A 17282-nucleotide genomic window follows, 5' to 3' on the forward strand; every position below is an offset into this window, starting at 1 on the left:
CATATGTATCTACTAGATATAACCTTCATACTTTATCAATGAAGGAAGGACTTTCTGTGTAGGAGAAACATGTGAGGTAAAGGTCTACACTGATCTTTCACCTTTCTACCCAGAGAAATTTTTGCCTGCAATTTACAACATAAAGCTGTAATCCACAACCTACAAGAATCTTATGAAGCTACAGATTAAAGAATTAGGAACACAAGGAGATGGTTTAGAGCAGAGGTTGTCAACCTGGTCCCTACTGCCCACTAGTGGGCGTTTCAGGATTCTGGGTGGGCGGTAGGGGGTTCCATCAAGCACTGGTGGGCAGTAAGGAAATTTTACCAACCAGAAAGATGCATTAGTGGGTGGTAGGTATAAAAAGGTTGACTACCCCTGGTTTAGAGTCAGACTGTTGCTCTATCTAGTCCAGGGTCAGCTGCAAGCAGATCTCCAGGGTTTGAGATAGGGGACATCCTCAACGCTACCCATAGATGCTAGGGATTGAACCTGGCACCTTTCAGATGCAAAGCATGTGCTTTACCACTGAGCTATGGCCATTTCCTATTTCTATGCAGGATACTATGCAATTCTGGTACGACGCAGGAGTCCTTATTAAACTATTAAGTGATCCTGTTGCAGGTTGATTTTGACCATAAGGCTATGGTTATGTCTAGAAATATCACTTGATGTACATTGCGAATTCATAAAATGTAGAGGGGGGATGCAGCAGGAGTCAAAAATCAACATTAGGAACAATTAACACGATCATTGTTCAAGCATTTTTATGTGAGAAATATACAAAATATCACAAGTTATAACAAACAAATCATGCAGTCAAATAATTTGTTTATACAAAGAGATTCTTATAGATGATATAAATAGTTGACCGGACTTGTAAATTCATACAAATCTTAATGCATGAATTGCCATTCAGTCTTAATTGAATACAGATTTACGTAAAATTAGCTGTAAAAAGGCCACTCTCCTGTACAGTTGTGCAAAGTTTGCAAGATGCTTGGAATCCAAAATGCAGCTGAAAAGAAACAAGCAATCCTTTGATCCTTCTTTTAGTCCCAAGAGCAGAAAATAATTGTGCTCTTAAATGTTTATAAGTACATTCACTGCATTGAACAGGCTATAGCTGGAAGCTAGCTGAGAGATTACAATTCATAAGAAAGAATGGTTTTAAAAGATGTATCCCATTTGGGGGTTTATCAGCTCATCTCTCAACTTCTCCCATCTGCAGAAAAGCATTAAGAAGCCACAAGGACTTTTTCTTTTGTCATGTTCAGTCTTGGCAAAAATTAAGGTGCTGATAGATAGAGGGCATCTCTAGCCAGGCACAGATGGGTTTAATCATTAATGCTGCAACTTCTGTAGTATTTTTGCTTATTGGGAGGCTGGCTGTATGGGGCATCTCCAGACCTATTTTGTGGCAAGCATGTAGAGTGCAGCCAACCCCCTGCAATACAAGGGTCTCGTGATACGAAGGTACCTAACATTCTTCTGGAGGTGTGAGGAATGAACTTTGCTTCCTAGCATCTCCCAAACATCATCAGTACAAAACAAAGATTTTTGCTAATGTCATTCAAGGGCGAGTCTGACTGAGGGTGAACAGGCAACATGTAGCTCTCATGCATTACCTTCCTCAGATGGCTTAGCTATGCTAAGGAAACTTCACCCATCCCTTTCCCAACACTGGAGTGTCCAGTGCTGCTACTGCTACCTTGGAAACTACAAGTGGCCACTGTAAGCAGCACCCTCTCCCTCACTACCTCCCCTGATATTCCAAGGAGAGGGAAAGCTACTTCCTGTTACCAAGAGTTTAGATCAGTTCCTGCTGCTGACCTTCATCTGCCCACCCTTGCTCGCATATGCTCCGAGAGAGAATGCAAAACGAACTGAACTAGACAAGCAGCGTGTCAATTTCATCTCCTTCCTCCCTCAAAAACACACCAGAAGGTATATGCATTCTAGTGCTTGCTCAAGGATGCAGACTATAGGTGTGTATGCATTTATATTGAACGTGGAAATTGATAATGCTACCACCCCCTTCATCTGTGCACTCCAAAATAAAAAGATAAAATGGAAAAGGCCTGTGTCCATTTAACCCTAATTTCTCTAGCTAAATTTGCTACCTTTTCAACCCCAGGAGCTCCACAGCAAAGGATGGTATTCCCCCACAAAATGGTAATGGTGAAGAGACAGAAGGGTGGGATAAAATACGATCGCCATGCACATCACCAGCCACACCTCCACATCGCAAGGGCACTAAGTTGTTTCACATCTGGAAAGGCCTGCACTGGACCTCTTGCACTGGAAACTCAAAGATTACCTGCAAATCAGACAATGGGATGACAATGGAAAATAAATAGGAGTGCAATAGTTTGGGAGAAACATTGTATGGATTCTGAGGAACGCATGAATGAGAAGAAACGTTAAAGTGCCACTGGTTACAGTCATGCCACTTGTGCTAACGTATTGATCAGTTTCACATGGCATGCAAGTGATTCTGTATTAATATGGATCTTGTTTTGGATAGAGGAATATCTCATTGAGCCTTCTTTCTGCTCAAAGCCTATTTATAATGATTTCTGGGAATTTTGTATGACTGAATTTGCATATAATGCTAAGCCACAGTTTATTGCTGTGATGAGCTTCAATGAGTGTGATGTCAGGCATATGTATTCCACCTCCCCCACCTCCTCCTGATGGAAAGATGACTTCTGGCAAGCATAGTTTCATTTTTAAAGTATCTAGGCTTATAGTTATGTTGAAACCAGGGATCCTAGTTTAAAACAAACTCTGGCTTCATAATGCATTGTCTGAAGCTGAACTATTAGGAAACTGGCCAGAGTTTGTTTTAAATCAGGATATATGGTTTGAACATGACTATAATCCAAGATTCTTTAAAAGTGGAAGTAAACTAGTCACAAGTCCTCCTCTAGCTTACAGGAGAAGGAGAAGGGATGGAGGCATCTCTGAGCCTAACTCTTTACTCAAGCTCATGGGGCCTTTTCATGGAGCACTATGGCATGTTTTTGTGTTATGTAGGAAAGCAGCCTATTAAGGGAACTGAGAACCACATTAATTGTGTATGGAAATTTATGTATTTTGATAATGTGCTGAACCCACCCACCTATGCCCCCTTCCTATTTACCAGAGTTTTCAGAACATCTCATATTTAAAGCAGGAATTTACGTGAGCTGGCACATTTGAAACATTTTAAAGTTTGACTTTAAAAAAATCACTGAATGGAAACTTTTGGTTAACAGTACAATATTTTTTTTTCTGCAAAAGAGTCAGAAGAGGCCAACATAGGGCAATAATATTGTCCAGTCAGGTCTCTGCCATAACTGAAACAAGGAGAGCCCTTTATCTTCAAATTAAATCTGTGCTATAGGTTGTCTGTTAACCATCCCTCAAAAGACTGGAAAAACGAAACTTTGACTGTTTAATATATAATCTAGCTAATGAAAGTCCAGTTTACCCCTCTTATTCCCTGACCGTTTTTAAAAATGCAATCCTAATCACAGCATTATACTTTTTTTCGTTTTTTAAAATATCTAAAATATTCCACCAAATATAAAAGTTTAATTCCCACACTGGCCAAAACAAAGGCTGTATTTTGAAAGTGTAACTCATTACAACAGTTAAGATACTATTAAAATAGGAAACATATTTGACAATCAGTAATAAAACACTGTTCTTGTGCCATCTTTTCACTTGATAAATCAATGTAATCCTCCAAAATATATACTCATTAAAATATATATATTTTAATCCTTAACGACAATGGTCACGATCCAAGGAAAGCAACATGCATGTGTTTCTCTTCGGTTTAAAAGTAGTTTAGACTCTTCAGCACCAATATCAAACAAAATGTGCAGGATTCTGTCCCACGAGTGCATATTCCTTCTTTGGATCGTAGCCAGTGTTTGTAAACATAAACATAAACTGAGCATCAGCAGCGTAAAAAGTATGTAAGTATTTATTCGCACAATGACAATGGAATTTTTACTTTACTCATATCATAAACAATAAAATAGATCTCCTGTCAGTCGATATAAAAGCTACTCAGTGTACTTGATAAAGGTCTGAAGTACCACAAAGAGGCAAAATCATTTTCTTTTATACATGTGTTTCAATATAAGAATGTGTGTGTGCTAAAGAGTCTAGAAGAGCATCAACTTCATCAGAGTCATTTACAAGGTCCTCTGAAGGGTTGTTCTGAGAACTATCCAGAAACAGGTCAAGGTACATTTGTTTCCAGTCTTGAAAGTCTTTAGATGTCAAATCTGGATTATCCAGAATTTTATCTATGATGGCTACTTCTTCTTCTCTGGCCTGGAAGAAAACAAAAAGATCTATTCAGAATGAGGAACAAAGTACCCTTCATCTTGTGCTGTTAGCTTTTAAAGAACATGCCTGAGATACCATTGTACTTTGAGATGCCATTTCTAGATAAAAACCCTAATAGCTTCATTTTAAGATCAGTGGGAAACTCCCTAAAAAAATATCTGAAAACCACTCTGTTTGGTGTTTTGACTAATTTGAATGTTTGCTCTGAATTAGTGGTGGTTTGAGATTTTGGAACTTCCCCAAGAAACTTTCCTAAAGCGGTGTATATGTAGCTGTGATGGAAACAAGCCAAGAACAAAGGGGAGGAAAGCGGGGGGCGGGGAGGGGATACAGAAAATGACAAGCAACAGAACATAAAGAGGATCTCTGCCATATCAACAGAAAGATGCTAAGGAACATAATGGATTTCTTTCTGGTGTCTGAGGAATCAATTTATCATTACACTATTTACTATGTATTGGCAAAAAGGGAATTCTCGGAGCATGGTACCTGGATACATAAAAAATTCTGTACTCCTATGAGAATTTTGAAAGCTGGGCAAAATTATTTCATATTCTGAAGTACACAAAGCAATATGATAGTATCTAAATATCTGTGACATCACCAGGCTTATGGATAATGTCTTCATTTACCATAGAATGGACCAGAAGCAGATTAACTCTTCATTAAAATGGGAACTGAGGTAAACGTGTTTGTTGTTGTTGAGAAACTAAAGTTTTCTTTCTTTCTTCGAACCTCTTTTGTGTACAGCATTTCCCAGTGCCTGTCTGTTTTTAAATATGTGCAATATATCCCTCGAGTTCTATGCAGGATACTCTCCTTTTGTGAAATTTGCTGACCCCCTAATTAACTCACCTTTAAAGTGCTTTTCAGAATTCGCAACTGGTGCAATTTTTCATTGACTACCGGATCACTGCATCTTTTAATAAAATACCTCTTGTACTCCATCTTTGTAGAAATTTGCTGGTCTCCTAAAGGTGACAAGCTAGCTAGTTCCAAGGACCGATACAAATCTTGCAGGGAATCTGCAGGCTTTTCTTCTATGGTTTCAGCTGTAAGACACAGAGAAAATTAACTGCATAGTTTGAAAAAAATCAGCCTAAATCAGTTTCTTTTTAAATTCCATGACAAGGCTTAAGAAGTTTAACTATTCAAATATGACAAAATTTTGCTGAAATTATTTCCTTACAGAAAAGGCATGGAATGTGTAGATTGAGCAATCCTTGAGCAATCCTTATGCATGCATACATGTATTTTGCAACATGCAGATATTTATATATGTGTATGCATATATCTCCTCCATACATATATTTCTATACATATACATATATAATGTGGAAAGTCATGGTAAGTTACAAATTCCCAGCACAGGTACATATAAAAAGATAATCATGTGACAATCAATATACAGCTTCCGAATTAATTTGTCACATTAAGATCAAATTTAAAGTCAATCATCTATATCGTGCAAAAACTGTATAAAGTCAGGTGATGAGAACTGTATTGTGCACTTCCAAGGGCACACCCATTGCCCTGTTACATGTTGAAATGGGAGTGTTGTTTGCTGAAATGTATCTACTGTATATATATTTTATAATTGGCTCACAATTCAAACCATGAGGGAAGAGAGGCTGTCTAAAGAATCCTTCCATTGTGCTTGGCAAAAAGATCTAATAGAAGAGGACTAACCTATCAAGTCTGCATTCCTTAACACTCTTACTTAGGGGAAAGTTCCACCAAACTCAATTTACCTCCAAGTAAACACACATAGGATGACACTGCAGAACTTTCATCCTATACTCTTTGAGGGCACCAGGCTTCAATGAGCACACAGAGTTCCTGCCACAAAAATCTTTTAAATTGAAATATATGAGCCACTGGAGCTCCGTATACATATCAGTGCACACACACTGGTGCAGGAAGAGTGTCTTCTCCAAACAGAAAATGCTCCAATAAAATATCTAAGTCAAGAATTGCTTTCTAGTCTGCACAAATACAATATAGTTGTTGTTGTTTTTAAAATGTACAAATTACTGAAATCAGGCAGGCAAATATGTCTTTCTGCTTTGATTTGACAGGATTCATAACCAAATGCCTCAAAAACATACCACCACAACAATGTTTCTAGAGAGTTACAGTTAATGGCATTTCACAGCTTGCCATCATATATATGCCGTGGCTACATCTTTATAATTTAGGCGTGCTTCCCTAAAAATGCAATGGAAACTAAATTGGTTTGCATTCAAAATTTTGATGTAGAAATGTGCCTAACAATCTGAGCTGAGAAGTTCCTGATTCAAATCATAACCATGGCCCTAGGTAAGCTACTATTTTCTTAGCTTCAAACCTTCAGGTGCAATATGGGGATATTAATACTGGCCTACCTTTCAGATATCTTGTATGAATCACTGAGACAATGTATGTGAATGCAATATATAAATGTTAAATTATCCTAATCTTCTATGTCAGGGTTGGTTTCTTTTTTAGCCAAGACCTAGACAAGAAGACAACAGTCTTTATAAATTTGGGTAACTGCAGATTGTCAATATTTTGTGGGAAGGACTGAAGTACAAAATGAGATATATAAGTTTGTGCAGCTGAAGTAGATTAGAGCACTTTTCCCCCTGCAGCAACCCATCCACACTTAAAAAATAACAAACTTTTTGCAGTTAGGAAAGTGACAGAGAAATGCATTGAAAAGTATGGAATGTACAACTGATCAATGAAAAGACATATAAACACCCCACAAGCAAATGAAGATGAATAGATTTTCATATAACCTCCAAACAAACAAATCAGAAGAAATGCTCAATAATAACTGGACACAGTCTAACCAACCGTCTGTGCTTTGCACAAGCAAATCAGGATTCATAAACAATATGGTCTGGAGGAGCTCTTTGCTTGTGCATCTAATTCTGGATCCAACTGAAAGCATTTGTGACATATTGTGGATGTGATTGACAGAGATACTGATCACAAAAGACTGAAAGGGTGGGGAAGGATTGGCATAAAATTAGCCCTACATGTTTTATCTTTCTTCTAGCTTTGTTAGTGTTTTCCATCCTCAGATATTGTTATCTCCAGCCTGATCGATGGAATGATCAGAGGAGTATTACTCTGTGATTTATATTATTTACAGACACCACAGAAGAACAGTATGGACCACTGATGACACCAGTTGCAGCAAGTGGATTGTGCCTTCTTTAACACCTCTTTTCATATAGCCTGTTTATGTTGTCCCATTTGATCCACAGAAAAACTGAGGCTGCCCCACATGTAAAGCTTGGCTCCATTGCTAGAGTTTTGTTTATTGGTCATGTGTGAACATGACAAGAATGAAACTGAGGAACTGCAATGCAAGTTTTAACTTTTGGCCAAAGTCTTCAGAATTTTGCATTAAGCGTTTGTAAAATCTGTCATGTGGAAAATAAGAAATTGTTGTAAACTTGAGAAAGAAAAAGAAATAACTTGTTTTAGATAGGAAATGCTCTGAGATACAACCCTAACTCTCTTTCATAGCAGTTTTTTTTTAATCCTTCCCCAATAGCTGTATTGCAAATGATAGCAAGGATGGCATAATACGAAAATAAAATAAGTTAAGTTGCAAGAAAGGAGCTTCCAACTAAACATTCAGAAAAACTTTCTGACAGTAAGAGCTGTTCAGCAGTACAACAGACTCCCACAAGATGTGGTGAATTCTCCTTCCTTGGAGGTTTTTAAACAGAGGTTGGATGGCCATCCATCATGGATGCTTTAGCTAAGATTCCTGCTTTGCAGGGGGTTGGGCTAGATGACCCTTGGGTCCCTTCCAATTCCAAGAGTCTATGATTCCACTTATTCTGTTAAAGGTAAAGGTAAAGGGACCCCTGACCATTAGGTCCAGTCGTGGCCGACTCTGGGGTTACGGCGCTCATCTTGCTTTATTGGCCGAGGGAGCCGGTGTACAGCTTCCGGGTCATGTGGCCAGGATAACTAAGCCGCTTCTGGCGAACCAGAGCAGCACACGGAAATGCCGCTTACCTTCCCGCCGGAACGGTACCTATTTATCTACTTGCACTTTGACGTGCTTTCGAACTGTTAGGTTGGCAGGAGCAGGGACCGAGCAACGGGAGCTCACCCCGTCGCGGGGATTCGAACCACCAACCTTCTGATCGGCAAGTCCTAGGCTCTGTGGTTTAACCCACAGTGCCACCCGTGTCCCTTACTTATTCTGTTACTTATGTGTTAATCTACATTCCCAGCTGATTGAGCTAAATGGGAGTATTACTAAACACAAATGCCAAATACCAGGGGTCAGAACCAAAGGTAGCTTATGTATTTTTATTAACTCAAGAGGGCTGACTCCTGAGTTACGGACTTTAACACATTTATGCTACAATTTTAACTTAGCCTTTTCCTTATCAGATAGCACCCCTTTCTCTGTGTTTCATATTGTATATCTTCTACTTTCTCTTTTTCTCAGAATCCCCAAGGTCCCCTTCACGTTAACCATCCTTTTTTTGTTTAAACCACAGCACAAACTCCCTCCTATCTCTCTTCACTCCATAGCACATGTTGTCTATCACATCATAGTTGCCTCTTCTGTCTTTCCAAAACTGACAGGATTCTCTGCACCCCGTGTTGCTCACTTATTTTTTCCTGTGCCCTGTCATACTTTCTCACTTGCCTCTGCTCCACCACAGGGTTCTTTATACATGCTAATACTGGCCGACTCATCTTCAGAGTGCAGTGCCAGCCAGCTTTAATGCCTGGAGAATGGAACAGAGTGAAAACTGCGGTCTCCAGGTCCACTACCAAAGACAAACAATCCCCCAGGCTGCCACAGATTGGCTGAATTAAAATGCGGGTTAGGTGGGAATCTGTGATGCTCCATGGCAGCTGGGGGGGGGGGGAGCAGCCAACAGCCAGGCAGCAATGACAAGGCTCCAAAGCGCATCTGAGCAGCTGTGCTGGGTTGCAATAGCTGGCCGCCCTTGGACCGGGTAAATGACTCCTTTTCTCTTTCCCCAACTATCCCTCATATCCTTATGTTTCACTTTACCCCTTTCCACCTTCAGTGATTGGGGTCTTAGGAACTGCAATTATTATCAATCATCTCTAGAAAAATTACCACCCCCAAACCCCCTGACCTTTAGTTCTTTTCCCACTTACAAGGATGCTGGAATCATTGCTAAGTGGAAATCAGTGTCCAATGGGCTTGTTCCATCCCAACATGTCTTAAAACTGGAACTTTCACAATACAGTTTGGGCCTTGAATTTTAGTTTCTTGAACAATTTTGAATTAAATAATAAAGAATATATCATATTCTCCAATTTCAGGAAGAAAAGATGAAAGATGCAATGAATAATATTTGCTTATCAGATTGTAAGTTATTGCATTTTAGAACAACCGTCCCTTAAGCTACCTTAATTGAGATTATGTCATGTGCAATTGGTTGAAGGGTTTGAGGTAAGACCTGGTTAACAACCATTTTAAAGCATCATAAAAGGCTTTCAGTATGGAGAGGCACAGTCTGATTGACACTACACTGAGCCTTCATCATTTCAAAGGAAAGAAACAACTAAGCAAGCTTCTTACCTGAAGGTCATAAGAGGTAGCTATTGACAGAAAGTACAAAGAAAAGAGAAAAATAATAAAAATAAAATCAACAGAAAATTAGCAGAAAACAAATATGCTTCAAAATAATGTATGTGCAATGGCAAACATTAATAAACCTACCCTAACTCATTTGGTTTAAGCACTATACAACAAATAGATCAGCTTGTTTATTTCATGTATTTTTCAGTGGTGAACAATGCAATTACAGTCGTAGGGAAAAGAACTCAAGTAATCTTAAAAAAATCACTACCACATTTCGATGGCAGATTAGTTTTTAGTTTCCATTATTTCAGGGATCAGGTAATACAATACTACTCTGATACTTAATGCTGATAGAATCAGAACCACGGTAAGCAATTAATAGGTTGGGGCTTTGTTTCATTTTTTGTATCACCTTATGGGAAATCAGTTTTGAAGGGGATAATCTTGTTCTTATGGAAAAGCCTACAACAAGCGACACATAATTATTGTTCTTTTAGTAAAATATCTGTGGCTTGAAATGTGGTTATCGTATATGAGGCTGTACTAAAGGTTAAATGACAAATGGTGGAGGTGGCTGGTCTTAGTTACATTAGTCAAGTCAAATTTGAGTAACACTTGTCTGCCAAGGTTTTTAGGACAAGTATTCAACTATGAATACAGTACAGGTATGCTCAGCACACAATCTTTACTCATATCACAAATGTAATATATATACCATATTTGATCGTAATGTTTTGTTCTGTAATCACAGAAAGCTTGCGCTCACAGAACGGGCCTTTTCAACGTGAGAGCAATTCTCTTTCTGTGAACAAAATCTCCTTCTGTTCATGGATCAGAAGTGATCCACAGCAATAGTTGTATCACCATGGCAACTACAGTACATAGATTTAACCATGAAAGCACCCTGTAAGGAGGCCAACAAATGTGCACTCCTAATCTATGTACTTTTACACTGAATAGCCCAATAGTGCAATATCTTCATGAACTCTATAGAGGGGTTAAATTACTAAGCACCACACAGTTCTCCTCCAAGTGCCATCAAAGGCCCAGTTATGCTTCCAGGACTACCACCATGGTAGTTAGGTTTCTTACTTTATGGCAGATAGATGTCCCATCTGAAAGCAATCAACGCAGCATGATGCTCTTCCATGTAGTTTTGAATTATGCATCTGTTTTTAGAGGCAGGGCACACTTTTACTGAGGGCAATAGCTACTGATAACCAACCAACTTCATTGCTTTACAATGAAACCAAATGTGCCGCATGCTGCTTTGCATCAATGAGTTTAGTGGGTTATTTCCACAGGAATAACTTGAGTGATATGCTGGATATATTGTGTGCATAGCCCTTCCTGTTGCTTTTCATAGTGAGGTATAACCCTTGCAAAAAAAATCCTCAGCATACTTATAACTTGAGTTTGTAACATCAGAAATGGTATGAGAAAGCAATAAAGAAATATGCCCATTCTGAATCATTCGGTGAATGTCCAGGTTCATCACAAGAAAAGGCCTTAAGAAAAAACGGCAAAGCAGAACCACTGAAATATCTGTCTCCAAGGAAGAAAGTAGAAAGCAATTTACCTCTTTTTTCCTTTGTTAAAAAAACCCTGTTTGCATTAAGAAAAAAATAACTGTAATTTTACAAACTTTATTTTTAGTAGTACAGAGAAGCTTTACAAAGATATGTGCAATTAATGTCTTGGACAGCTAACTGCTGCCATGAATATCCCTGCAAAATGGAAATGGTCATTCAATACACTATTTTGGGACAGAAACGTCCATGCTGAAATTTGAATGCACAATGGTGCCAGAATATCAGCTCCTTTCAGCCTTAGGCGAAGTGTTACATATGAGCTATCGCTGAAAACTGATAATGGAAGATACTTTAAATTCTAATCTCAGCTTTTAGCTCCCTGATTCATTTCTAAAACATTTCATTTCTGTCTAATTACAGAATTTAATGATAAACTGTAAAGGTTTCAAGCCAATCCAGCTAGGCTTGAGTGATAAATCTTCCGGCTTGCAAATCTTTATGCACTAAGCAGTAGTTTATTAACTCTAAAAAATAGACCCTCTATAAAAAACTGAAGGCTGCTTTTGCTGAGCATCAAAACAGCAGTGAATTACAGTAAATTTCTTAGAACATATGATTAATTTAATCTTTGGACACACTTCATTCAAATATAATCACTTTAGTCCTGCTGATTAAATAAGGGAGTTAAAGTGCAAGCCTAAATCCCATTGAAATCAATGGGGTTTGAAGTGCTTAACTTTGACTGGATTTAGCTGTTTATGGGCTGTTGTGTCGGTTGACTAAAGATACAATCTCCCTGCGTTTTTTAAATTAATCATTGTTTTACTTTCTTAACATCAGCTAATAATCAACATATTTTGATAAAACAAGAACATTAGATCTGTGCTCATAAAAATAGTGGAAGCTGAATTTATAGTCAAATCTCGACAGACCTATGCCAGGTCAAATAACCTTATTTAAAAATTACATGCATTTTCTACTGGTCTGTCTACAGTATACAGGTTTATTATTATTATTATTCAAGCATATTAAAGCTTCTTGAGTTTTCTTACTGCTGTCAAGCAGTTGCTGTGTATTATTTCCTTTGTGAAAAAATTGCAACACCTTTATAAAAAGGGAAATATATGCATTTGTATATAAATAACTCTATATATTTTATTGGTATTAACATAATGCAATACCATACATGGACCTGACAGAAATAAAACATTTCAAAATACATCTTAAAATTCTCTCTCCATAATTAGTATGAAATATCAAGAATTTAGCATTGACATTACAGTACACCCTTAGCCAAAAATAGAAAGAAAACCCACATCCAATCACAGAGATACAGGCAAAAAATGATCCATAGGAGACCCAAAACATAATGATAGACAATATCTGAATCTACTTAGGGAGACATTCCATTGAAATCTTGGCCCCTCCAAATTGCCTCCTAGGGATCCTGAAGGATTTACAGAGAATACCTTATGTCTATGCTGCAAGGCAACATCACTCACATTTAAATCCTAGAAGGTAAGGAGAAATTGAAGATTTCTATCTGCAGTTTGAAACACACCAAAGTGAGGCATTATATTAACTGTCATAAAATCAGTATTTGTGCACCATCAGATAAATCATTATAAACTGCTTAACAAACTCTGTTGCAATCCTAAGCACACTTACTAGAAAACAAGGATTAAGCTACACATGACAGTATTTAAACCCAGGTCTGCTTCAATCACATATTAAGTGTGGAGTTGGGTTTGTGATTTTTAGGCCAACTGAACCTTCCACATGTACACTGCTAATAACCACCTTAAAGCTTCTCCCCAGTCCTTTTCTTCTCCACATTGAGCTCACTTCTGGAATTGGAGCTCAGCTTAGAATAAAATGTCCTGTGGGGCAAACTGCAGGAAGATACAGCGCATGGAGGAAAGGGACACCAGTCCCCAAAGGCATACAACCTTTGCTTTAAAAAAGGAATCTGTTCACATCCTTTGTGGACATTTTTGGTAGAGATGTGGATTTAAATAAATGGTTCTGCTACCATCATGTGTAGTTTGAGCCTAAATCCCACTGAAATTAATAGGATTTGCTCCTAAGTAAACACAGTTAGAATTCGGCTTTAGGTCTTGCAACAGTCTGTGCACACTTGGACTTGACAGAATACATTGAATGAGTATTATACAGCAAGTTATCTTCCTTCACTACTGTGAAATACACTAAGAATGGTATTAGCTTTTGCCACTTTGGATGAATGGAAGTAACTGAAGTTTTCAAAATATTTTCAAAATATGATTTTATAGTTACCACAGCTGATCCCTCTTTCCTTCCTTGAAGACTGCAGAACACACCTGAGTAGCATCATAGCCCTTCCCCTGCCATCACCCTTTCCCCCTTCTCTTTCTCCCAAGTTGGTGAGCAGTATTTTCTGCAACTGTATTCCATGTTGCCTGGGTCTGATATTGTGCCTAATCCCTCTGTAGAAAGGATGCATTCTTCAAAATAAAAGCAATAGATCTGGCAACAGGTTTGCCCTTTGTAAGACTTTCCTGGAGGCCCCTTACCCAGGCATTTGGTTGTCTATGTTTTAAAGTCAGTTCTTTCTTAAAAACATCAGTTATTCAAGAAGAATTGATTGGCTTTCAGAATGCAGGACATTAGAGGTTGCTTGCAAGAGGCTGAAGATGAGTCTCCGTCGTGCCAATTCTCTCCGATCTAAATTCTCTAACCAATAGTTTATCAATCTCTGAGTCCAATCGGTTCAGTGCCAAGAGAAGTGGATCCGAGTTGGCATGGGGAGGTTCTATCAACTCTCGCAGTGCTTTAGCCTAATACGATAAAGCAGTGATACAATATGGTGAAAGAACTGTGATGGGCTGTTATTACTATATCATATTAGAATTGCATTAGTAATACAATCATGCAATCTTGATAAAGAGAGAAAGCATATATGGCAAGATTTTCATATGATGTTAGCTCCACAGTGCTCTTTTTTTATTTGCATGCACACATGCGCAAGAAAAAAAAAACCCATAGTACTTATTCTGGTATCAGACTTTAGAAGTCTTGGTCTCTGATGAAAGAAAGAAAATTAGTAGGATGCAGATCTAGATTTTTCAATTTAAATTAAAATGGTGACAGTAATTATAAAATAAAACTAAACAAAAATGATAAGCAACATATATTTAGTTTTAATCTAATTATAAACTAGGATTTTCCTATTTAATATGCATTACAAAAATTACGTACTAAGAAAATGGGAAACATTGATTTAGACTGAAAAACCTAACCTTCTCAACATGTTTGTGTTTTTGTTTTTAAAAAACACACACACCTATTAATTTCTGTAATAAAAAAATGATACTGAAAATTGAAGTCTTGTTTATGTTTACACCTTCAGCAGCATATCCAGTATGATTGTTCTAATTAAAATCAACATGAATGTTTAAAAAATCTTCATACTTGATGAGTCCTATGCCTGGTTGAGTTGGCACGCTTATGTAAAAATTTAAAGGAACACTAAGTACATTCTAGAAACACACATACATTCATATACGTATATAAGATGCATCTATCTATCCATCCACATGTATATGACTGTAATTTAATCAACAGATATGGGAGCTCATATATACATAGAGCCTACCCACAACCTGCCCTCCCTGATAAGGTAGGGTTTGTATCTAATTAACAAAAAATTAGGTTACTGTAGATTGTGGTTAGAATAATCTGATTTGCCCCTTTTAATTTTGATTAATTAGTAAGTTAAAATGCCAGTTACGATGGACAGACCATGGCTGTTGAGCCATAAGGGGGGGTTATTGTGTTGTTGCTTTTATTTTGATTATATATTTTGTGGTTTCATATTTTTATTTAGTTCTGTGAACCGCCCTGAGATCTCCGGGCATAGGGCAGTATATAAATTCAATAAAATAAAAAAATTAAAACAAGCACCTTTTGGTTAAGTCTAACCAGAATTTAGAGCTTTTACTTACTCCTAAGTAAATCGAGTTAGAGAAATTCAGCCTAAGCCTAGATCCAACCCTATGTCTCTCTATTCACTATATTCACACGATTCCTAACTGTACAAAATTATTATCATGTCCCTCTTGTGAAACCAGTGGGAAAGGTTTGACTTAGCTTGTGATTTAAGTTTGCTCCTCATTAACGATAAAAGCCGCAGAGGAGCAAAGTGGCTGTGAGACTTCACTCTGGGAGTTTGCACATTTGTGCAATCCTGGAAAGCCATAGTTTGGCTTACTGTGTCATGTGAAGCAGATCACAATTCTTATATGCTTGGCAAATCATCTGCAGTTCTCAGCGTTATCTGTAAAACAAATGAACTCTAAAGCCTCAAAACAACTTTGCTATTATATTAAGAGCCCAGTGTACTTCCATCTCATTTCAAATTTCCTGATTTATATTAAATATAGGTATCAAAGAAAAGCCTTCAATAGAGAAAAGGATTCCAGGCATTCCATTCTTTTTGCAAAATATAAGAATGCTTAGGGTGCCAATTTTATATTGGTTAATTGTGTCACTTTCAAGTTCCAAATAAAAACTTTTCGAATATGTTATCAAAGATCTGCCATCTATCCTGGGAGATGGCCCTTTCCTCTCACTAGGGTCAGTGTAGGCCTGTCCTTTCACACAGCCCCATCAATCTGAAGCAGCTACAGCAATGAACCATCGGGGGGGGGACTTTTAAGCAAACCCTGGTGCCAACTTTGGTCCCCTTGCTACTCTAGCAACACCATCTAGAGCCCTGACAATTTCAGCCATTCCGCCAAGAGGTTATTCACCTGCACATCTTCTAACCTGATGTATGCTGTCTTCTGCCAATAATTCCCTTTCACCATTTACACAAGCCAAAACATCATGCTTTATGCAAGAGAATAAAGGCAGACAAAATCAGACATAAATTTATGCCCAGGGTTGCAAACAACAAGTGATAAAAATAAAAATAGATTAAAAACTATTCCTATACAGGTGCAGATTGGTTACACTTGAGAACTAATAGGAAGCATTTCAGTTTTCTAGGACATTCTGTAACACACAAAGTCACCAAACTCCCAGGAAAAAAGGAAACTGATTATCCCTGTTGATTTGGCTATGCCAATCATTACCCTGGCACTAATCAGAGAAGTAGGTCATTAAACTGAAAAGGACTGACTAGATTCTGTGTTCATATGTACTCTGCATGGTGCTGATACACCTGCTGCTATCATCTCTTGCATTGCCTGTCACTCTTGTTTTCCAATACTTTGGAAATTACATTTGGCTCCCTTACTTCTGAACACTCTCTCTCTCTCTCTCTCTCTCTCTCTCTGTGTGTGTGTGTGTGTGTGTGTGTACACATACACATACTGTAAGTACTCAATTAAGTGACCATGCCTGTGGCAAAGTGGGTCTAGCTCACAAAAGCTTGTGTCACAGTGCATTAGTCTACCATAAAAACATGGCTACCCTTCTGAAATTTGTATTGCAACAATTTCCCTGCCTTAGGGTCCATCCACACTTCACAAAAGTTTGTGTTTTATCCATTGCAGATTTGTCTCACCTCAAGTTTAGTCTGGGGTTCTGGGTCTCCACCGATGCATTTTACACTGATCTTTTCAACTGTGAATTCCTTGAAACATGTAATATCCTGTCCATTCCACTGTTCCGCTTTTTTCCTTGTCCCCACCCTTTTCTCCGTCCCTGCATCACAGCAGAGCCACACATCAGGGGCGGAGGAAGGGGGGTGAGGGGAGCTGCTTCCGGTGTCACCACTGAGGGGGGTGACAAAATGGTGGGCGGCACTCACCATGGGGCCTGCAGCACACCCAAGCCAT

The 17282-nt window shown here is 38.2% G+C and overlaps 1 protein-coding gene across 13 annotated transcripts in view; it reads right to left on the minus strand.

Annotated features, from left to right (window-relative positions):
• Window positions 1-750: 750 nt before the first annotated feature.
• Window positions 751-17282, minus strand: part of CNKSR2 (connector enhancer of kinase suppressor of Ras 2) — a 237459-nt gene continuing 220927 nt past the window's right edge. For 6 of the 13 annotated variants that reach the window (XM_053387071.1, XM_053387069.1, XM_053387067.1 and 3 more), the window contains 2 exons: window positions 5203-5399; window positions 751-4332 (listed from right to left, as the gene is read on the minus strand). In XM_053387071.1, coding sequence (XP_053243046.1) covers window positions 4117-4332; window positions 5203-5399 — 413 coding nt within the window. In that variant the 3' untranslated portion in view covers window positions 751-4116. Of the gene's footprint in view, window positions 4333-5202; window positions 5400-9925; window positions 9946-12473; window positions 14277-15278; window positions 15776-17282 lie in introns of those variants that run through there. The other 7 variants (XR_008330258.1, XM_053387073.1, XM_053387072.1 and 4 more) reach the window with 7 other exon arrangements.

This window comes from Podarcis raffonei, chromosome 4, assembly GCF_027172205.1.
Source record: "Podarcis raffonei isolate rPodRaf1 chromosome 4, rPodRaf1.pri, whole genome shotgun sequence".
Taxonomy (NCBI): domain Eukaryota; kingdom Metazoa; phylum Chordata; class Lepidosauria; order Squamata; family Lacertidae; genus Podarcis; species Podarcis raffonei.